The sequence below is a fragment of the Neoarius graeffei genome, chromosome 1 (assembly GCF_027579695.1).
Source record: "Neoarius graeffei isolate fNeoGra1 chromosome 1, fNeoGra1.pri, whole genome shotgun sequence".
Lineage (NCBI taxonomy): Eukaryota > Metazoa > Chordata > Actinopteri > Siluriformes > Ariidae > Neoarius > Neoarius graeffei.
Genome location: NC_083569.1, coordinates 62,189,269 through 62,213,332, shown reverse-complemented (window position 1 = coordinate 62,213,332; position 24,064 = coordinate 62,189,269). Strand labels below are relative to the sequence as shown.

Here is a 24,064-nt window from a genome sequence, read left to right as displayed (position 1 = left end):
ATACTTTATAGAGCCACCTTTTGGTGCAATTCCAGCTGCAAGTCTCTTGGGGTATGTCTGTATTAGCTTAACACATCTAGCCACTGGGATTTTTGCTCATTCCTCAAAGCAAAACTGCTCCAACTCCTTCAAGTTAGATGGGTTGCGTTGGTGTACAGCAATCTTCAAGTTATGCCGCAGATTCTCAATTGGATTGAGGTCCGGGCTTTGATTAGGCCATTCCAAGACATTTAAATGTTTCCCTTTAAACCACTTCAGTGTAGCTTTAGCAGTATGTTTATGGTCATTGTCCTGCTGGAACATGAACCTTCCAGGGACGGATTATGAGTCCGTGGGCCCCTGGGCCAGACGACGAGAAAGGTGCCCCCCCCCCAACAATGCACACGCACACACACGCCGCTGCAGCGGCACCCATCTCACACACAAATCAGCAGCGGTACAAAGGTTGCGCTAAAAACTATACTACATTTTTATTCATGAAACATCACTTTTTGAACAAACAACTCACACAGAATATCTGATCTGAAACGTAGGCTATATGTAACGGTAATGTATATCAAACAAATAACTTTATGTCAGCCAAGAAATCGCTAATTCCTATTCACATATTAAATGCATCTCTTCCGGACTTTGCACTGCGCGAATTCATGTACAATGTCATTAAAGTCCAACGATTTGGTCAGCTCACTCTCGATGGCCATCAGAGAAAGCCAGCATAGACATTCTTGTTTCATCTTTGTCCTTAATTCATTTTTAATTCAACCCAAAAGAGAGAATGATCGCTCTCCTTCGCAGTTGGTAACAGCCAGTGTGAGGAATAACCGAAGCGCAACGTATACGTTCGGAAACATAGACTCAAGGCCATACTCCAAAATAAGTCTGAGCAGTCCTTTTGGGCTTGTGTCATCCCCAGCCTTGATGAATGACCTCAGTTGGATTAGTTCGTCGCCTAAACATTCACCCAGATCAGATGGGTAGGCAGATGCCAGAACACTGGCCTTCTGCATCACTGAGGCATCCGATTCAGTCTTTTCAAGGAAAAGCGCACTGAACAAGTCATACAAGTCCCTGTATGCCTCCAGACGGTGTCGGAGGCTCTGTGTGAGTCTGCCGATGGCAACATTAAAAGTCTCTATTTGAAATGTGCGTTTCCCCCCAAACTCAATGCCCTCTTCTGCTGTTTCGTCAGCAAAGGTTTTGCGTCTCTTTCGATGACAAATGTCATGCTTGTACACCTGACTGACACCAGGCACACTCAACACGGCCCTCTCAAATTCTTCAACTCAGTCCCTCTGTGCAGTAACGAAATCACGCAGTGACTCCAATGCTCTAACAGCACACTCAAGTGAGACATCGCTGTGCTGCAAAATAGTGCTAGTTGCATGGAATTGTGACAATATTGTATCTCAAAACTTGGCCATGAACGCAATCTTCAATGTCTCAAACTGCTTACAGAGTGAACGTGCTTCTGAACGGGTCTCCCTTTTTTCATCCATACCAGTGGAAAAAAGCTTTACCCTTTCGTGCAACTGCCGGTAATTTTGCCACAATGCCTTTGTTGCTTCTGCTCGGCAGCTCCAGCGTGTGCTAGAGAGGGATTTCAAAGTAAGCTCTAAGTGAGTGTCAGAATCTCCGAATACTTTGGCCCATTGATGCATGGAGGCAGCGGCGAATTTGTACAGAGACTGCAAAAAATCAAAATAATTGCCAACCGCATCGCTACAGTACAGTCCTCAATACTCTTAACTCCGACCAGGTTTAAAGAATGGGCTGCACATGGGACATAGTGAATCATTGGATTCTTATTTTAATTCTTCAAGCCGCATGGCCGGCGAGGGCCTTTCTGTGTGGAGTTTGCATGTTCTCCCTGTGTCCGCGTGGGTTTCCTCCGGGTGCTCCGGTTTCCCCCACAGTCCAAAGACATGCAGGTTAGGTTAACTGGTGACTCTAAATTGACCGTAGGTGTGAATGTGAGTGTGAATGGTTGTCTGTGTCTATGTGTCAGCTCTGTGATGACCTGGCGACTTGTCCAGGGTGTACCCCGCCTTTCGCCCGTAGTCAGCTGGGATAGGCTCCAGCTTGCCTGCGACCCTGTAGAACAGGATAAAGCGGCTAGAGAGATAATGAGATGAGATATTGTTTGTGTCACAATAGAAAAAACAATTTGCACCTTTAAAGTGGTACCGTAGGCATGTTGTGTAAAACAAATGGTGCTAACCCCCCAAAAATCCATTTTAATTCCAGCTTGTAATGCAACAAAACAAGACAAACACCAACACACACACACACACGCGCAAACTAAATGAAACATTTATAGGTATACAAAAGCAGCTGTCTAATCTTCTTCTTTTGGCTGCTTTTTCTTTGGTCGCCAAAAAAAGCAGGTGTCTAATAAATTAATTAATCTTTAGTTAGCAGGATCTGGAACACATCACAGGAACACTGGGCGTAAGGTGGGAAAACATCCTGGATGGCATGCCTGTCCACCACAAGGCACCACCAAATGAACATAGCCACTCCTTGTAAGGAGGTGGGAGGAAACCCACAGGCACAACATGTGAAACTCCACACAGACAGTTGTGGAAATGTTATGAAGAAAGTTTTGTCTATAAAGTAAATTACCTGAATAAAACTTTAACTCTTAAAATTAGTCACTTAAATAGATAGATACATAGACACACATCTATCTAAGGAGAAGTCGAGAGAAAGAGAGGTGATGCTTTGTTGTTCTTTTGTGGAACATCTCGTTAGCTAATAAGATCAGGTCTTATTGGGAGTGTGTGAGCATTCAGCATAGGTCAGAACTAATTTAACTGGCTCTTTGTCCAACTAATTAACAATTTCATAGATTTGTGTGTGGGCGGCACGGTGGTGTAGTGGTTAACGCTGTCGCCTCACAGCAAGAAGGTCCGGGTTCGAGCCCCGTGGCCGGCGAGGGCCTTTCTGTGCGGAGTTTGCATGTTCTCCCCGTGTCCGCGTGGGTTTCCTCCGGGTGCTCCGGTTTCCCCCACAGTCCAAAGACATGCAGGTTAGGTTAACTGGTGACTCTAAATTGACCGTAGGTGTGAATGGTTGTCTGTGTCTATGTGTCAGCCCTGTGATGACCTGGCGACTTGTCCAGGGTGTACCCCGCCTTTCGCCCGTAGTCAGCTGGGATAGGCTCCAGCTTGCCTGCGACCCTGTAGAACAGGATAAAGCGGCTACAGATAATGAGATGAGAGATTTGTGTGTTGTTTTGACCTCTTCATTTGAGAACAGCAATCACATCCCAGGACAATAGACACGGACAGGAAGGTACTGCAGACAGTAAACAATAACTAAATGAACAAAACTATGTGGACACCTGTCCATAACACTCATATGTGCTTTTTGAATATCTCATTCCAAATTTAACCTCTTTGTTGTTATACTCACCTCCACTCTTCTGGGAAGGAGCCATTCGAGAGGTTGGGTGCTGCGGTTGGGGATGGAGGCCTGGGGCACAATCAGCATTACAGTTAAGTAAGTCAGTTACATACAGTGTGTATATAAATGGGAATAACTCCAAACACACCCACCCACACAGCTCAGTGGCCCAGTAGACATGCTCTCAGATAATTGGAATAGGAGAAGTCGAGAGAAAGAGAGGTGATGCTTTTCAGGTTAGGGCTTTGTGCAGGCCATTCAAGTTCTTCCATTCCAACCTTGGTAAAACCTGTCCTCATGGACATCACTTTGTACACAGGGCCATTGTTATGCTGGAACAGGTTTGGGCCCCTTTGCTCCATTGAAGATAAATTGTGATGCTGCAGCATATATAGACATTCAATACAACTGTGTGCTTCCAACACTGTGGCAACAATGTGTACTATAGTGTACTGTATGGTTGAAAGACATAAACTCACACAGAGACAAAGACTTACAAAGGCTATCTATCTATCTATCTATCTATCTATCTATCTATCTATCTATCTATCTATCTATCTATCTATCTATCTATCTATCTATCTATCTATCTATCTATTGTACTCTGCAAAAGTCTTTGGCACATACAAAGAAATTCTCTAGAGCAAAGATGACTTAAAAAATAATTAAATAAATGTTTCTACATTAAAAATACTATAAAGAGCAGTAAACAATAATAAATGAAACAAAGTCAATATTTGGTGTGAGACGACCCTTTGCTTTGAAAAAAAAACCCAGTAGTCTCAGGTACAATGAGTGCAGTTTTATAAGGAAATGAGCTGTAGGTTTTACTGAGCATCTTGCAGAACCAGCCACAGTTCTTCTGGACACTTTGACTGTCTAACTCACTGCTTCATTTTGCACCAAAACCCAGCAGCCTTCATTATGCTTTTAATCTGAAAAGTGTCTCATCTCATTATCTGTAGCTGCTTTATCCTGTTCTACAGGGTCGCAGGCAAGCTGGAGCCTATCCCAGCTGACTACGGGCGAAAGGCGGGGTACACCCTGGACAAGTCGCCAGGTCATCGCAGGGCTGACACATAGACACAGACAACCATTCACATTCACACCTACGGTCAATTTAGAGTCACCAGTTAACCTAACCTGCATGTCTTTGGACTGTGGGGGAAACCGGAGCACCCGGAGGAAACCCACGTGGACACGGGGAGAACATGCAAACGCCACACAGAAAGGCCCTCGCTGGCCACGGGGCTCGAACCCGGACCTTCTTACTGTGAAGCGACAGCGCTAACCACTACACCACAGTGCCTCCAAACATTTTCCTGTAACATTTAATTTTGTACTAGAAAACTAATGTGTCTGTCCCCACCACATCATGCCAGCCTACACCGAGACTGTCTTTTTTTCTTTTACTGGCTATATAAGCCCATGCCCTCAATTTTTTTTCCAATTTTTAAACCTTGACTGTCTGTACTGTCCTAAATTTTAACCTGTTGTTTTTATCTTTTAATTCTCGTATTTGTTTACAGAGTATTAAAGGATTTGTACAGTTAATTTATATTGCTGTTTATGTTCTTGTATTGGTATGTTGTGTATTTCTGTATGTTGTATCAGATAAATTGCACTGGTATATCCCTGCATTGTTCACTTTTTTGCACTACCACCATGATAGACTACCTTCTATTCTACCATAGCATTCTACTTCCATTATGCATACTGCCTAGAATCTGTAATCACCTCACAATTGTCTTCTGTGAGTGTTTTTTTTTTTATTTTGCATTTGTGTGCGTCATATAAGCTATCCATCCATCATCCATAGCCACTTATCCTGTATGTTTTTAGTCTGAAAAGTGTCTCTTATGGGGTGGCACAGTGGTGTAGTGGTTAGCACTATCACCTCACAGCACACCGTAGGTGTGAATGTGAGTGTGAATGGTTATTTGTCTCTGTGTCAGTCCTGCGATGACTTGTCCAGGGTGTACCCCGCCTCTCGCCCGTAGTCAGCTGGGATAGGCTCCAGCTTGCCTGCGACCCTGTAGCACAGGATAAGCGGCTACAGATAATGGATGGATGGATGGATGTGCCAGAGAGTGTGTACGGGTCTCCACACTCGACTAGTGGAGTGCCGGGGGCAACCAGTTTGAACATTTGAGGGATTAATATGTTTATTATTGCTATATTATTGATATGTTTGTATGATCAGTAAAATAACATTTATTTGCGAATGTTTTGTTTTTCATTACTGTGTACCTACTTTTGTAGCCCCCTGTATAAATATACTGTAATCAGTGTCATAAGTTATTAAGATCTCCCAGTGAGGTTCTGAAACAGTAAACTAGTAGAAATGAAATGAAATGAAATGAAATAGCGTGTGGCTTTTAGGGAGCCCGATACTTAATTTCTTGATTTACGTTTAATCATGAATCTCCTTTATTGTTATATAAAGAAAACTAAATTTAGTTCATGTTCAATTTCACCAGTAACAATCTCATGAAGTAATGTTTTAATCAACAACCATTTGACTAAACCAGCATCTGGAAGTCTGACAAAGCTGACATTGTTCTAGATTTGACACCAAAGGTAGTCCAGACAACCGCCATCTTTAGCGTTACAGAATTTTGCCATGAATTGCTATTCAGGATTGTTTCAGTGATGTGTCTCCTCTCTGATAATGTCTCTGGTCTAGAGTACCAGTGAAGGGTCCCAACAGAACTTCTCCCTGCAGTCCAGAGCAGAAAGCTTTGCCATGTCATTGTCACTGAGCTCAAAGTCAAACAGGCACCCGTTCTCCTGCACCCGGTTGGGCTGGCATGATTTGGGCAACACTGGTACGTTTTGCTGCACAGCCCACCTCAGGAGCACCTGAGCCGGAGTTTTTCCATAACTTTCTGCCATCTCCCGAACCAGAAGATCAGAGAGGAGGACGCCCGTCCCCAAGGAGGAGTACGCTTGGAAACACACTCCACTTTTCTCACATACTGTACCATAATGCCCTTAGCTCCCTCTGAGCCAACTTGGGGTGGAATGTCACCTGGAGAACAGCTGGAACAACTGTGCAGCTCTTCAGCAGCTCCTGCATGTGCTTCACTGTGCAGTTCGACACTACAATGGCACGGAACTTTCCCTCTGCATGGAACTCCTCCAAGGTTGCCCAACTTTGAACCTAATTGTCTGGGTTTCTCTCATCCCTTACATCCAACCCCTGTGTACCAGGCCAGCGAATGAGAAACAGGTCAATATAATCTAAGCCCAGCTGCTCCAGGCTTCTCAAACAGCCATCCCTCGCTTTGGAACCCTGGTCCCTGGGACTTAGTTTAGTCGTTATGAACACATCAGCTCTGGAAAGCCCATGTTTAGGTAACAGGGTGCAAAGGGCCTGGCCAATGTCTGCTTCATTGCGGTACACTGCTGCTGTATCGAAAGTACGGTAACCTGCAGTTAAGGCAGCATCCACAGTCCGATAGAGTTCCTCAGGGCCTCGCAAACGGAACGTGCCCAAACCCAGCAGTGGCATCTGAGCTCCGGTGTTCAGCTGGACACCAGGTCTGTGCTCAGCCATTGGGAATTGAGGCTAGTGAGCACAGAACAAGACCCAGATCTAATTAGAGAAACACAGGGTTACAGAGAAATTAGCTCTCAGTCACGTCAGTTGTGAACAAATGATATCTGTACATGATAATTCACTCTATAAAAGCAAAATGGCATAGCATAATGAAAGTCTCCATTACTAGATGACCAGAAAGACTTTTGGTTGCTTGAACACTGGCGCAACGTGGCTGCCACTGCTGTCCGAAGATTTTCCTGTTGGTCATTTTTTTGCACCGTCAAGCTGTCTATCTGATGTTCCTTCAGCCGGTTTCGACTCAAAAATACTGGCAACAATGCAGATTAATAGGGTGTTTCTGTGGATTACCTTCGCCTGGAGTACTCCGTTTTTCATACTCTGCCTGGCCAAAAAAAAAAAGTCGCCATTTAATAAGCAAATAAGCAAATATATAATATTGGATAATTACTGCAGTGATTAATATGTTTCATCCGGCAACAATTCTTTTAACCCTAACTGATGCGGTGAGTACAGTTGTGGTCAGAAGTTTACATACAGTGACATGAATGTCATCTTGGATATGAATGTCATGGCAATATTTGGGCTTTCAGTCATTTCTCTGAACTGTTCTTTTTCTGTGGCAAAATGATTGTACAGCATACATCTTTAACTTAAACAAAAACACGAATTTGGTGCACAAGTTTTAATTTTCTTTGGGTTTTCTGAAATCAACACAGGATCAAAATTTTACATACAGGGTCAAACATATACATACAGCACACCTAATATTTGGGTAAAATGTCTCTTCGCAAGATTCACCTTGACCAAACATTTTTGTTTACCATGTGAGGCGACAGTGCTAACCACTACACCACCTCATATAAGCTACTGGATGCCTTAGTTTCCTTCGAGGTGAATAAAGTATCTATCCATCTATCTTACTCAACAAAAGTCTTAGGCACATGCAAAGAAATGCTGCAGAGCAAAGATGCCTTCAAAAATAATTAAATGAAATGTTTCAAAAAAAAAAATACTATAAACAGCAGTAAGCCATAATAAATGAAACAAAGTTAATATTTGGTGTGAGACGACCCTTTGCTTTGAAAAAAAAAAGTAGTCTCAGGTACAATGAGTGCAGTTTAATAAGGAAATGAGCTGTAGGTTTTACTGAGCATCTTACAGAACCAGCCACAGTTCTTCTGGACACTTTGTCTAACTCACTTCTTCATTTTACACCAAAACCCAGCAGCCTTCATTATGCTTTTAGTCTGAAAAGTGTCTCTTATAGGGTGGCACGGTGGTGTAGTGGTTAGCACTGTCGCCTCATGGCAAGAAGGTCCTGGGTTTGAGCCCAGTGGCCGGCGAGGGCCTTTCTGTATGGAGTTTGCATGTTCTCCCTGTGTGGGTTTCCTCTGGGTGCTCCAGGGTGTACCCCACCTCTCACCCGTAGTCAGCTGGGATAGGCTCCAGCTTACCCGCGACCCTGTAGAAAAGGATAAGCGGCTACAGATGATGGATGTATTTTATTTATTTATTGTACTATTTAAATTTTTGTAATTTTGTGGGACCTCAGGTATTGACGCTTATTGCTCTGTTGAGGATTCCTTCAGTGAAGTTTATAAATAAAATAAAAAAATAAAAAAATAAATATTCTTCTGTGACATTTAATTTCTTCCTAGAAAACTAGCACCACAGTACCTGAGTGAACTTCTGGTCCTCTATGACCCACCACGCCTACTTAGATGAAAAGGTGCAGGCTATCTGCTGGTACCTCGTATAGTGAAGGCTACATCAGGGAGCAGAGCCTTTTCTTACAAAGCCCCACAGTTATGGAACAGCCTTCCAAGTAGTGTTCAGGAATCAGACACAGTCTCAGTGTTTAAGTCTCGGCTGAAAACATATCTGTTTAGTCAAGCCTTTTGTTAATGGTGTTTATGAGGTAAAGGTGTAGATCTGGAGGGTCCTCAGACAGAGTGTTTTGGTAAACTGGGATGTATGGATGCTGTCAGTCCCCACTCGCTTGCTCACTCGAGTTTGTTGATGATGTAGTGGCTGGCTGCTTTATGTCCCGGGGCTCCTTCATGCCTGTGTTACCTTCTGGCTCTCCCCTTTTAGTTATGCTGTTGTAGTTAGTTGCCGGAGTCCCTGCTTGTATTCAGTGCAATATGTATACTGTTCCTACTTATTCAGGTGACATTGGGCATACCTAACAACCTGTGTTTTCTCCCCCCCCCAAAAAAAATCTGTCCCTCTGAGTTACATGTTGGTCCTGGGATCGAGATGCTGACCTCTTCTGCTCCTCGGACCTGCCTGATCCATCCTGGTGCCCTGTGTCTGGTTGGAGTCTCATCGCATCGCTCCTGTGGAGGACGGCCCCATGAGGACAGTTGGGGGTCGCGCCTGGAGGACGCTCTGGACTCTTGCAGTGGTGTTTTTGTGGCTGGGGACTGAAGTTGACTTGCTGACTTTAGGGCTGCAGTTGTCGTGAACGGTTCTGTGCTCGGGTTTCTGTCGGTGGGGGGTTTATAGCATCAATGAAGCTGACTTTATGTTAGGACTGTTAATGTTATAGTCATGTTGTCTGTTATTGCCTGGATGGGGATGGGTTCCCTTTTGAGTCTGGTTCCTCTCAAGGTTTCTTCCTCATGTCGTCTGAGGGAGTTTTTCCTTGCCACCGTCACCACAGGCGTGCTCATTGGGGATAGATTAGGGATAAAATTAGCTCCCTCATGCCTGTGTTACCTTCTGGCTCTCCCCGTTTAGTTATGCTGTCATAGTTAGTTTTGCCAGAGTCCCTGCTTGTACTCAGCACAAAATGTATACGGTTCCTACTTATTCAGGTGACACTGGGCATACCTAACAACCTGTGTTCCCCCCCATTACATGTCAATCCTGGGATCGAGATGCTGACCTCTTCTGCTCCTCGGACCTGCCTGATCCATCCTGGTGCCCTGTGTCTGGTTGGAGTCTCATCACATCGCTCCTGTGGAGGACGGCCCCATGAGGACAGTTGAAAGTCACACTTGGAAGACGCTCTGGACGCTAACAATAATGCTTTTATGGCTGACTTGCTAACTTTAGGACTGCGGTTGTCATGAACAGTATTGCACTCAAGTTTCCATCAGTGAAGAGTTTATAACATCAACGAAACTGACTTCATGTTAAAACTGTTAATGTTATAGTCATGCTGTCTGTTGTTGCCCAAATGAGGATGGGTTCCCTTTAGAGTCTGGTTCCTCTCGAGGTTTCTTCCTCATGTCGGCTGAGGGAGTTTTTCCTTGCCACCGTCGCCACAGGCTTGCTCATTGGGGATAGATTAGGGACAAAATTAGCTCATGTTTTAAGTCGTTCAAATTCTGTAAATCTCATCTCATCTCATTATCTCTAGCCGCTTTATCCTGTTCTACAGGGTCGCAGGCGAGCTGGAGCCTATCCCAGCTGACTACGGGCGAAAGGCGGGGTACACCCTGGACAAGTCGCCAGGTCATCACAGGGCTGACACATATGCCGCTTTTCCACTACCAGCGCGGCTGAGTTGGGCTGAGCTGTGCCGTGCTGAGTTGGGCTGAGTCGAGCTGAGTGGGGCTGTTGGAGTTGCATTTTGACTACAACCGCGCTGAACCGTGCTGGCTGGAAGTGGGTGGACACATTGGGTGGAGTTGGCGAAAGTGGGTGGACGTCACTTGATGTTGTTAGGCGGCGCAAACAGTGACATCAGTGATCTTTTAAGCGGTAGTCTCACGACCTGGATAGTAAACAATAAACATGGAGGACATGGAGTCGTTAGTGTTGCTGGTCTTGGTGCTGTGGCTTGTTGTCACCGACAACGCCAACAGGTACTGGCAAGAGCGTATAGATGAGGCGAGGCGCATAAGGCTTCATAATTCTCGTAATTCGTAATTCTTCTTCTTCCGGGTTTACGGTGTTTACAGATCCCAGTGTGCTCGCGGGGCGTGTGTGGGCATGTGAGGACACTCCTCCTCACCAATCAGTGCACAGGGGAGTGTCTCCTCACGCCCCCGGCCCCACTCGGCTCGGTTTGGCTCGCCTCAGCCCCACTCCAAAACCGTGCGAGTTTTGGGTGCTGAGTAGGGCTGAAGCGAGCTGAGTTGCGCTGCTCTGAGGTAGTCGAAACGTGAGCCATGTCGGGCTGAAGTGGGCTGAAAAAGGGTAGTGGAAAAGGGCCAATAGACACAGACAACCATTCACACTCACATTCACACCTACGGTCAATTTAGGCCAAGTTTAAATTAGACCATATCTGTCTTGTTTTCTTCGCGGATGCACTGTCCGTTTACATTAAACCGCCTGGAAACGCCGGGAAACGGGAATCCGCCAGGATCCACGTATTCAATCCAGATCGTGTCTGGTCCGGTGCTGTGTAAACATTGAGAATACATGGATACGCTGTGCTGAGCTCTAGCTGGCGTCGTCATTGGACAACGTCACTGTGACATCCACCTTCCTGATTCGCTGGCGTTGGTCATGTGACGCGACTGCTGAAAAACGGCGCGGACTTCCGCCTTGTATCACCTTTCATTAAAGAGTATAAAAGTATGAAAATACTGCAAATACTGATGCAAATACTGCCCATTGTGTAGTTATGATTGTCTTTAGGCTTGCCATCCTTCCACTTGCAAGTGGTAAGTGATATGCGCTGGGATCACACACACAGCGGCTCAGTCCCGAATCGTGGCTCGTGCGCTTCACTCGCGCGCTCTGTGAGCTGCGCAGGGCCGGAGTGCGCACCCTCCAGAGGGCACTCGCTGTTCAGGGCGGAGTGATTTGGAGCGCAGGATGCCTGCGGAGCCGAGCGTATCCGTGTATTGGTGTTGCTGTGTGCACGCTAATTGTTTTAAAAACGTTAATCTGGGGCGGCACGGTGGTGTAGTGGTTAGCGCTGTCGCCTCACAGCAAGAAGGTCCTGGGTTCGAGCCCCGGGGCCGGCGAGGGCCTTTCTGTGCGGAGTTTGCATGTTCTCCCCGTGTCCGCGTGGGTTTCCTCCGGATGCTCCGGTTTCCCCCACAGTCCAAAGACATGCAGGTTAGGTTAACTGGTGACTCTAAATTGACCGTAGGTGTGAGTGTGAATGGTTGTCTGTGTCTGTGTGTCAGCCCTGTGATGACCTGGCGACTTGTCCAGGGTGTACCCCGCCTTTCGCCCGTAGTCAGCTGGGATAGGCTCCAGCTTGCCTGCAACCCTGTAGAAGGATAAAGCGGCTAGAGATAATGAGATGAGATGAGACGTTAATCTGATGATCTTATCTGTGACCTTAGAGTCACCAGTTAACCTAACCTGCATGTCTTTGGACTGTGGGGGAAACCGGAGCACCCGGAGGAAACCCACATGGAGAACATGCAAACTTCACACAGAAAGGCCCTCGCCGGCCACGGGGCTCGAACCCGGACCTTCTTGCTGTGAGGCGACAGCAACTTGAAAACTAATATTTGGAATTCTAAAATGTTTTCTTGGGAAAAAAGTGCCTTGAAAATGAAGAAAATCATAAAATAAAAATATGTAACAATGTTTGAACTAAAGCCTGAGTATTGTTGGTCCAAACTTTATCCCGGAAGTAGAAACACCTCCCCCCCCATGACTTTTTTTTTTTTTTCCTCCTTTTGTGGAGTGACGTCAGCGCGCGCGCTGCTACAGTTGGAGCCGAAGATGGCGAGCGCAGAGACCGCGGCGGAGCACGAGCGCATTCTCCGGGAGATTGAAAGCACCGACACGAACTGTATCGGTCCCACACTCCGGTAAGTCGTCGGTAAGCGGGTAGCACGCAGTTTGGTGTGTTGGCTGAGTGTCCGGGTGGAGAGGAGTGTGTGAGAATGTTGTCTTGTTGTTGTCTCGGTAACTCTTCAGACTTCCAGAGATTCTTCCCTGAACTTGTCATGCAGCTGCTACAGAGCTCCCCCTGCTAACGGCTAGCACACACAGCACACTTAGTATTCACAGCACAGGCATGGGCAGCCTGCTGGCTTCAAGCACGCCGGTGCTAGTATAAACACACACACACACACACTCTTCCTCTCTCTCTCTCTCTGATCATAGGAATGTACAGTGGTGCTTGAAAGTTTGTGAACCCTTTAGAATTGTCTATATTTCTGCATAAATATGACCTAAAACATCATCAGATTTTCACACAAGTCCTAAAAGTAGATAAAGAGAACCCAGTTAAACAAATGAGACAAAAATATTATACTTGGTCATTTATTTATTGAGGAAAATGATCCAATATTACATATCTGTGAGTGGCAAAAGTATGTGAACCTTTGCTTTCAGTATCTGGTGTGACCCCCTTGTGCAGCAATAACTGCAACTAAACGTTTCCGGTAACTGTTGATCAGTCCTGCACACCGGCTTGGAGGAATTTTAGCCCATTCCTCCGTACAGAACAGCTTCAACTCTGGGATGTTGGTGGGTTTCCTCACATGAACTGCTCGCTTCAGGTCCTTCCACAACATTTCCATTGGATTAAGGTGAGGACTTTGACTTGGCCATTCCAAACATTAACTTTATTCTTCTTTAACCATTCCTTGGTAGAACGACTTGTGTGCTTAGGGTCATTGTCTTGCTGCATGACCCACCTTCTCTTGAGTTTCAGTTCATGGACAGATGTCCTGACGTTTTTCTTTAGAATTCGCTGGTATAATTCAGAATTCATTGTTCCTTCAATGATGGCAAGCCGTCCTGGCCCAGATGCAGCAAAACAGGCCCAAACCATGATACTACCACCACATTTCACAGATGGGATAAGGTTCTTATGCTGGAATGCAGTGTTTTCCTTTCTCCAAACATAACGCTTCTCATTTAAACCCAAAAGTTCTATTTTGGTCTTATCCGTCCACAAAACATTTTTCCAAATAGCCTTCTGGATTGTCCACGTGATCTTTAGCAAACTGCAGACGAACAGCAATGTTCTTTTTGGAGAGCAGTGGCTTTCTCCTTGCAACCCTGACATGCGCACCACTGTTGTTCAGTGTTCTCCTGATGGTGGACTCATGAACATTAACATTAGCCAATGTAAGAGAGGCCTTCAGTTGCTTAGAAGTTACCCTGGGGTCCTTTGTGACCTTGCCGACTATTACACGCCTTGCTCTTGGAGTGATCTTTGTTGGTCGACCACTCCTGGGGAGGGTAACAATGGTCTTGAATTTCCTCCATTTGTACACAGTCTGTCTGGCTGTGGATTGGTGGAGTCCAAACTCTTTAGAGATGGTTTTGTAACCTTTTCCAGCCTGATGAGCATCAACAACGCTTTTTCTGAGGTCCTCAGAAATCTCCTTTGTTGGTGCCATGATACACTTCCACAAACATGTTGTGAAGATCAGACTTTGATAGATCCCTGTTCTTTAAATAAAACAGGGTGCCCACTCACACCTGATTGTCATCCCATTGATTGAAAACACCTGACTCTAATTTCACCTTCAAATTAACTGCTAATCCTAGAGGTTCACATACTTTTGCCACTCACAGATATGTAATATTGGATCATTTTCCTCAATAAATAAATTACCAAGTATAATATTTTTGTCTCATTTGTTTAACTGGGTTCTCTTTATCTACTTTTAGGACTTGTGTGAAAATCTGATGATGTTTTAGGTCATATTTATGCAGATATATAGAAAATTCTAAAGGGTTCACAAACTTTCAAGCAGCACTGTAACAGCAGAAAGCGCTGAGTTTCCCCAACTTCCTAATGAACGTTAGATAAAAGTGTGTTGACTGGCCCCATCAGTTGTGTTTGTCATTCTTGCACGTATTTATTTAATCACTACCAAGTGCTCTGGACCACAAACAAGTTTTTGGAAATATCACTGGCTCTAACCCTGTCTCACTGATCTCTGAATCCACACTACTCTGTAAATCTCCTCTCTCAGGTTGTGGCCCCGAGATTCTTGTATCTTCAAATGGGAATCTGTTTACATGGCGTTTTTATCAGACGCTCTTCTCCACAGCGACGTACAAGTGCTGATCTTCTGGACAAGAAAGTTCTAGTGCCAGCTGAATAAGTGACAATACCTCGTGTAATATTCTGTTGAAGTATCAATACTTTGCAAACAGCCAAGGAAATGAACCAACCATACAAAGCACAAGAACTCAAACGGTTAACCCCAGGCTAGACCGGACACAGCCTGGGTTGGTCAAGACCGAAACGCAGATCCACAGTGGGCAGGGAAACAGGGAAGAGGTGCAGCCAGAATCACTAGGTTACTACATTAGCTTTAGTGACAAACCCTACAGAAACGGCGAGCAGTAAACAAGTTAATGATGTATAGGATGCTTAACAACCAAGTAGCTCGACCAACAACGTATTTGATCCCAGCTGCTTCAACAACAAGAGGACACAATCAGCGGTTTCTTATACCGTTCACACAGACCCAGGTTTATCAGCGTTCGTTCTTCCCTGATGCAGTCGGACTGTGGAACAACCTGCTATCATCTACTATTGCCTGCACCTCAGTTAAAGGAGAACTGAAGTCATTTTTAAATTTGCTTTATTTCTTAATTAATCTCATTCTCATCTCATTATCTCTAGCCGCTTTATCCTTCTACAGGGTCGCAGGCAAGCTGGAGCCTATCCCAGCTGACTACGGGCGAAAGGCGGGGTACACCCTGGACAAGTCGCCAGGTCATCACAGGGCTGACACATAGACACAGACAACCATTCACACTCACATTCACACCTACGCTCAATTTAGAGTCACCAGTTAACCTAACCTGCATGTCTTTGGACTGTGGGGGAAACCGGAGCACCCGGAGGAAACCCACGCGGACACGGGGAGAACATGCAAACTCCGCACAGAAAGGCCCTCGCCGGCCCCGGGGCTCGAACCCAGGACCTTCTTGCTGTGAGGCGACAGCGCTAACCACTACACCACCGTGCCGCCCTTCTTAATTGTGTTATTCAATTACATTTTCGGTTTTAGTAACCTTATATCGTGACTGGTATTGGCAACTAATTGCAATTAAATATTATACTTATCGGCCTGTTCGGTTTTTAGCCATGTTGAATTTGGTTCGTTTGGTCCACGTCGCTTATCCATGCGATTTTCACGAGACTTCGAAGCGTGAAGTGTCAGCCAGGTGTCAGTGCCGCCATTTTGAAAACTGTTTTCCAAATGAAATATTGCACAAAAACGAGCTTAAATGACGATTACTGCCTACTTTTTTCAAACTTTCCTGATTGCTATCAAAACAAACACAACTTCCAGCTTGATTACGTCAGCATTCGAAAGAGGGCGCGTGCGTCTGTTGGCAGATGTTGGTGACTTTGATTTCCGCTATACGTTTTACTTCCGTCCTACGATGTCTCGCACAGGTCTCAATAAGTCTCGTTTATGGCCATCGCTTTGACATATGGACTGATATTACATAGCATATTTCAAACATTCATAACTTGCTATAGCAGCGACAAAATAGCTATCAAAAATATTTCCGTATATTTAATAAAATGAGAGAATTTTGATGGTAAATTTGCCTTCAGGTTTCCTTTAACACCTTCAAGAATGAGCTGCAGAGCATGATCCTATGCTGCTAAAAATTAATTGCAAATGTTTTTATCTATATATGTATTGGTTGATTTTAACCCTGCACATACATTTTGATAATTAACCTGCACCCCGTACAAGTTCGATAATACACCAGAAGGTGGCCTGAACTTTTTTTTGGAAGAAGATGCCTGAAGAGGTGGGTCTTCAGTCTGCGCTTGAAGGTGGTCAGAGAGTTGGCAGTGCTGACCCCAATGGGAAGGTCGTTCCACCAACGGGGAACCAGGATACATAGCAGGCTTGGCAGGAGAGGGTCTTTATTTTGATAGGAATAAACAAAATGCACAATGCAACTGCTCAGTTATTACACTATAGCCAATAGTATGTGGACATCTAATCATCACATCTGTATTCACTTGTTGGACGTCCCCATTCCAGATTTAGTCCTGAGACCCTTCTAAGAATTTCCAATCTTCTGTGAAGGCTTTCTACTAGATTTTGGAGCACGGCTATGGGGACTTGTGGTCATTTGGCTATTAGAGCATTAGTGAGGGCAGGCACTGATTTTGGATGATGAAGCCTGAGGTCCATTTAGGATTCCAGTTCATCCCAAAGGTGTTGAATAGGGTTGAGATCAGGGCTCTGTGCAGGACACTCAAGTTCTTCCACTCCAACTTTGGCAAACCATGGACCTTGCTTTGTGCACAGTGTCACTCTGGAACATACAGTTAGGTCCATAAATATTTGGACAGAAACAACATTTTTCTAATTTTGGTTCTGTACATTACCACAATGAATTTTGAACAAAACAATTCAGATGCAGTTGAAGTTCAGACTTTCAGCTTTAATTCAGTGGGTTGAACAAAATGATTGCTTAAAAATGTGAGGAACTAAAGCATTTTTTAAACAAAATCCCTTCATTTCAGGGGCTCAAAAGTAATTAGACAAATTAAATAATATGTTCATTTCTAATACTTGCTTGAAAACCCTTTGTTGGCAATGACTGCCTGAAGTCTTGAACTCATGGACATCACCAGACGCTGTGTTTCCTCCTTTTTAATGCTCTGCCAGGCCTTTACTGTAGCGGTTTTCAGTTGCTGTCTGTTTATGGGCCTTTCTGTCTGAAGTTTAGTCTTTAACAAGTGAAATGCATGCTCAATTGGGTTGAGATCAGGTGACTGACTTGGCCATTCAAAAATATTCCACTTCTTTGCTTTAATAAACTCCTGGGTTGCTTTGGCTTTTATGTTTTGGGTCATTGTCCATCTGTATTATGAAATGCCGACCAATCAGTTTGGCTGCATTTGGCTGGATTTGAGCACACAGTACGTCTCTGAATACCTCAGAATTCATCTGGCTGCTTCTGTCCTGTGTCACATCATCAATAAACACTAGTGATCCAGTGCCACTGGCAGCCATGCATGCCCAAGCCATCACACTGCCTCCACCGTGTTTTACAGATGTGGTATGCTTTGGATCATGAGCTGTACCACGCCTTCGCCATACTTTTTTCTTTCCATCATTCTGGTAGAGGTTCATCTTGGTTTCATCTGTCCAAAGAATGTTCTTCCAGAACTGCGCTGGCTTTTTTTTAGATGTTTTTTTAGCAAAGTCCAATCTAGCCTTTTTATTCTTGAGGCTTGAGTGGCTTGCACTGTGCAGTGAACCCTCTGTATTTACTTTCATGCAGTCTTCTCTTTATGGTAGATTTGGATATTGATACGCCTACCTCCTGGAGAGTGTTGTTCACTTGGTTGGCTGTTGTGAAGGGGTTTCTCTTCACCATGGAAATTATTCTGCGATCATCCACCACTGTTGTCTTCTGTGGGCATCCAGGTCTTTTTGCATTGATGAGTTCACCAGTGCTTTCTTTCTCAAGCTGTACCAAACTGTAGATTTTGCCACTCCTAATATTGTAGCAATTTCTCGGATGGGTTTTTTCTGTTTTCGCAGCTTAAGGATGGCTTGTTTCACCTGCATGGAGAGCTCCTTTGACCGCATGTTTTCTTCACAGCAAAATCTTCCAAATGCAAGCACCACACCTCAAATCAACTCCAGGCCTTTTATCTGCTTAATTGAGAATGACATAACGAAGGAATTGCCCACACCTGCCCATGAAATAGCGTTTGAGTCAATTGTCCAATTACTTTTGGTCCCTTTAAAAACAGGGTGGCACATGTTAAGGAGCTGAAACTCCTAAACCTTTCATCCAGTTTTAATGTGGATACCCTCAAATGAAAGCTGAAAGTCTGGACTTTATGTCCATGTCCATTATATAACTATAACTTGAATATGTTTCAGTAAACAGGTAAAAAAAAAAAAAAAACAATTGTGTGTCAGTGTCCATGGACCTAACTGTATTTGAGCCCCTTAGTTCCAGTGAAGGGAAATCTTAGTGCTCCAGTGTACAATGATATTCTAGATCATCCTGTGCTTCCGACTTTGTGATGACAGTTTAAAGTGCCATTCCACCATTGGATGTATTCTTTGGCATAAAATACAATATATTTTATGACAACTTGACTAGACAGAGAAATCTTTTAGCTTCAAAATGATATATCAAACATAATTTTTTGACAACGACAAGTATATTAATTTTGCGACCAAAGGTCACCTACCCTTGTAATTTCCGCGCGGTAGTGAAATGTGATGTCATCGGCAGGTTCCCCTTCTTGTGTACCACGTCACGTGTGACGTGGCACAGATTATCACCAATGGCGGATAGAACGCGATTGTCAGCTTCGGAAAAGAAGCGAAGGAAAATAGCAAGTGATGCCCAAAGGAGACGGTCGATGGTGAATATCGGCACAGCAATCGACAAGTGGAAATCGTGTTCTATCCGCCATTGCTGATAATCTGTGCCACGTCACACGTCACGTGGTACACAAGAAGGGGAACCTGCCGATGACATCACGTTTCACTACCGTGCGGAAATTAAAAGGGTAGGTGACTTTGGTCGCAAAATTAATATACTTGTCGTTGTCAAAAAATTATGTCATCGGCAGGTTCCCCTTCTTGTGTACCACGTGACGTGTGACGTGGCACAGATTATCAGCAATGGCGGATAGAACGCGATTTCCACTTGTCGATTGCTGTGCCGATATTCACCATCGACCGTCTCCTTTGGGCATCACTTGCTATTTTCCTTCGCTTCTTTTCCGAAGCTGACAATCGCGTTCTATCCGCCATTGCTGATAATCTGTGCCACGTCACACGTGACGTGGTACACAAGAAGGGGAACCTGCCGATGACATCACGTTTCACTACCGCGCGGAAATTACAAGGGTAGGTGACCTTTGGTCGCAAAATTAATATACTTGTCGTTGTCAAAAAATTGTTTGATATATCATTTTGAAGCTAAAAGATTTCTCTGTCTAGTCATGTCATAAAATGTATTGTATTTTATGCCAAAGAATACATCCAATGGTGGAATGGCACTTTAAGGTACAACCATGAATGGGTAATGTTGGTCAGGTGTCCACATACTTTTGGTCATATAGTGTATGTATATTTAAAAAGAAATCAAATCCCCCAATTCTTCGTTGAATTACTTTTTTTTTTTTTTTTTCTTCCATAACATCTCTTACGTCATCAGTATTGATTGTCATTATAAGCTGAACAAGCTTGTAGTCACAGCAAAGGTGTTTCGTTTAGGTTACGTTCAGCAATGTTCTTCCATGTGTATGATAAAGTTATGAATGTGCTAGGAGTGGCGGCAGAGGTAGTAATGTAATGTGTTAAGTTGTGTTAACACTACTGTTGTAGAGTTTTCAGTGCAGTTGAGTCCCTGTACAGAGAAACGGTGGTTGCTGTAGTCTGATTTTCGGGCGAGTCCAGAGGGAATGGCTTACGTAATGTTTAGTGAAGTCACAGCTGGAAACAAAATGGATGAAAACCATGGAGTTAGATGTTTGTGGGGGGAAAAAAAAACTGTAACAGACATAAATGCATTTTAATCAGTGTTTTTGAAAAAATCAGCAGGTAACCAGCTTCATGAATAACTGACACCGTAACGTCCCTGGACCGTATAGTGGAGTAATTGATGTAACACACCACAACTCAATCTGTCGCTTTTTTTCTTTTTTTGAAGCTAACAAACGCACCATGCCTTGATTTGATTTCTTCTGTAGCCTGCAGGTCTTTAGTTATATGTATAACATACCTTTTTTTTCCTGGATTTTTTTTTTTCCCCCTAAATTTTAGTTATGGCCAGTTCCCACCCACCAGACAGCTCTGCCCTATCATATGACAGCTACCAACCAGGGTAGCTGAAGGCTATCATGTGCTTCCACATCTGTTTGAGCTGCTGCTCAGGCAGTGTCCGGGGCAGCGTAACACACATGGAGGAAAGTGCTTTCTGTCCACCTCCGCACGCAAGCTCACAGACACCTGTGATTGGTTACTATTTGCTGTAATTGATGGGAGAGTGAACACAGCACTTCTCCTTCCTTCCCTCCCTGAGAGCACAGGCCAGATTTGCTCTCTTGAGTTTCCAGCTGTGGATGGCTGTGGCATGAGTTGGATTCGAATTTGCGATCTCTCAATGATGGTGCAAATGGTTTTCTGTTGTGCTATTCAGGAGCCCAACATTTTATCAGTTCTTTCTAATTAGCAGTTGTTAAGACTGGGATAATGTGCTTTCACCCAGCTGTGCAAACATGTTGCTGAGCAGCGAATGTGAATCATGCAAGCAGTGGCACGATGTAGTATTCATACACTGGTGAGAAGCTGTCGCTAATTTTAGTGTATGGATCTAGTTATGTACATGTTTGTGTGTGCTTTTTATTCACTACTAAGGACCAAGTGTCCCCACAATGATAGTTGACATTTGGATGGTCCTCGCAAGGAAAGTGGTGTGTGGGTGGGGGGAAAGGAAGGAATGTTTAAATAAATATACTAGTGAGGACCAAGTGTCCCCAGAATGATAGTAGATATGTGGATGGTTCCCACAAGGAAAGTGTGTGCGCGCATGATATAATAATAAAAAAAAAACACTACTGTGGACCCAGTGTGTCCACAATGATGGTAGATATTTGGATGGTCCCCACAAGGAAAGTGTGTGTGTGTGTGTTTGATTTTGTGTTTTTTTTTTTTTTTCTTTTAAAATATACTACTGAGGACCAAGTGTCCCCACAATGATGGTAGATTTTTGGATGGTCCCCACAAGGAGTGTGTGTGTGTGTGTGTGTGTGTGTTACATTTTTTTTTAAAATATACTACTGAGGACCAAGTGTCCCCACAATGATGGTAGATATTTGGATGGTCCCCACAAGGAAAGTGTGTTTGATTTTGTGTTTTTTTTTTTTTTTTTAAATACTACTGAGGACCAAGTGTCTCCACAATGATGGTAGATATTTGGATGGTCCCCACAAGGAAAGAGTGTGTGTTTGAGTTTGTGTGTGTTTTTTTTTTTAATTATTATTATTATTATTATTTAAATATACTACTGAGGACCAAGTGTCTCCACAATGATGGTAGATATTTGGATGGTCCCCACAAGGAAAGTGTGTGTTTGAGTTTGTGTGTTTTATTTTTTTATTTTTATTATTATTATTATTATTATTATTATATTTTTTAAATATACTACTGAGGACCAAGTGTCTCCACAATGATGATAGATATTTGGATGGTCCCCACAAGGAAAGTGTGTGTTTGATTTTGTGGTTTTTTTTTTTTTTTTTTAATACTACTGAGGAGGACCAAGTGTCCCCACAATGATGGTAGATATTTGGATGGTCCCCACAAGGAAAGGTTTTTTTTTTTTTAAATAAGAGCCAAAAAGTTTCCTTTTCATTAGTGAGGTGAGGGTTACATTTAGGTGCAGGGATGGCATGAATTACCTGCATTAATAATTGGGCCAATGGATGGTCCTTAGAAAGATCAGAAGACAGGTGTGTGTGTGTGTGTGTGTGTGTGTACACTTGCAACATATTAAGGACTTTGGCTGGTCCTCACTTCTTCAGAGGGCTGTTTGAGGGTTAAGATTTGGTTCTAGGGTTCAGGTTAGAATAATATTTAGGTTGGTGTTGGGCATTTAGTTGTGATGGTTACGGTTGGGGTTCAGGGTGAGGGAATGCATCATGTCAACGAGGGTCCCCACAAAGATAAAAGTCAAGCGTGTGTGCGCGTGTGTCGCACATTGATAAAGGCTTCATATTTTCACTCACTTATTGGAGTGACTTATGTGATAGTTTTGGGGGGGGAAGTGTGTTCCGCCTTGTGTCTCTCTGCTGTGCCTTTGTAACCTGAGAGCTCTCTGAACAGCATTATTTTTGTCCGTGAGAAAGCAGATCACCATATTATATAATTCCCCAGAGAGCGGGATTATGAATAGTGTTCACCTCACATCAGAATTCCGATAATTACTCGATTCTCCTCAGGGCTGGTCATTATCTCACACTGAGACATGAGTCATTTCTGTGGTGACACACCCAACAACAAAATGGAAACAGCCAAGTCATATTGTAAGCCTCTTCACTGGTTTGCTTTAAGAAAGACGGCTAAATTCTTCAATGTAAAAAGTACAGTGTCGAGGTTATTAGCAGGAAAATGACACACCTGTTGGAGAAAATGAATCAACAGCTTCTGATGAATAAGGGATAAGCCGTCATAGATTAATAAACAATGACGGGATGCTGTAATGTTTTCCAATATCAGCCCAAACCATTATTTTTATTTTTTTTACTCCTCTGATACCATAGCAGTACACCAGCGATTATAATTTTTTTTTATTAATTGATATTTGACTTATTTATAGTTGGGTTGACTATTGTGGGATGTCCATGAAACAAGTTAATTCCTCTTATCTCTTATTTGAGAACCACTATAAACAATTATTTCCTCATCGGCCTCTCTTTTTTTTCCCCTCTCTCTTAAAGATAAGACAAAAAGCAGCTTGTCAGGTCACAACCACAAGATTTTCCCCATTTTGAAAATGTCAAGTTACAGCTTTATCTCGGATTGTTACGAGCTGACACAGGCGAGTCCGTGCTAAATTGCTGACCAGTCAGATTTGAGAGATCTGTAATCCTGACCTTTAACTGGAATCCATTATTTTTGTTTGTGTGTAATAAGAGGTCGGAGTTTTCATCTGGTATGAGTTTGACTAAGGTGTGACGTGTCTCTCTCCCCCCTCCCCAAACCCCATGCACGGTGAGCGTAATTCCGACTAGGGCTGTAACGATACACCCAATTCACGATTCGATTCGTATCGCGATTTTTGACCCACGATTCGATACGCCCACGATTTTTTTAAAAATGTTTTTTTTAAAGTAGTAAATTTGACTTAACATTTACTTACTTACATTAACTATTTAATAACAAATAATTCAGACCACTGCAGAGAATGAGTAATATGTATGCAAAAATGAACAAATGTATATCCAAAGATTGTTTTATTTCTCAAAATAATACTGTTGAGCCGGAAGCTCTGTTTTTTTTCAGTTTTGAAAAAGTCATTTTTCCAAATCGTGTAAATCCGTTAAGATTTTTTTTTTTTTTGGGGGGGTGGCTCTCTCACTGTCTCACTCTCATAGGGCCAATGATTTTCTGTGATCGCGGAAAACAGATGGAAATTACGGAATTTTTATGGTGAAACATTGCTCGCGTGTCAAAATGTAACTGC

The 24,064-nt window shown here is 43.6% G+C and overlaps 1 protein-coding gene and 1 pseudogene across 3 annotated transcripts in view; one reads left to right on the top strand and one right to left on the bottom strand.

Moving 5' to 3' along the window:
* Positions 1–5,979: 5,979 nt before the first annotated feature.
* Positions 5,980–7,036, bottom strand: LOC132888173 (glyoxal reductase-like; annotated as a pseudogene).
* Positions 7,037–12,579: 5,543 nt separating this feature from the next.
* exoc6b (exocyst complex component 6B) overlaps positions 12,580–24,064 on the top strand; it is a 241,432-nt gene continuing 229,947 nt past the window's right edge. For all 3 annotated transcript variants that reach the window (XM_060936134.1, XM_060936143.1, XM_060936117.1), the window contains exon 1: positions 12,580–12,702. In XM_060936134.1, coding sequence (XP_060792117.1) covers positions 12,614–12,702 — 89 coding nt within the window. In that variant the 5' untranslated portion in view covers positions 12,580–12,613. The remainder of the gene's footprint in view (positions 12,703–24,064) is intronic.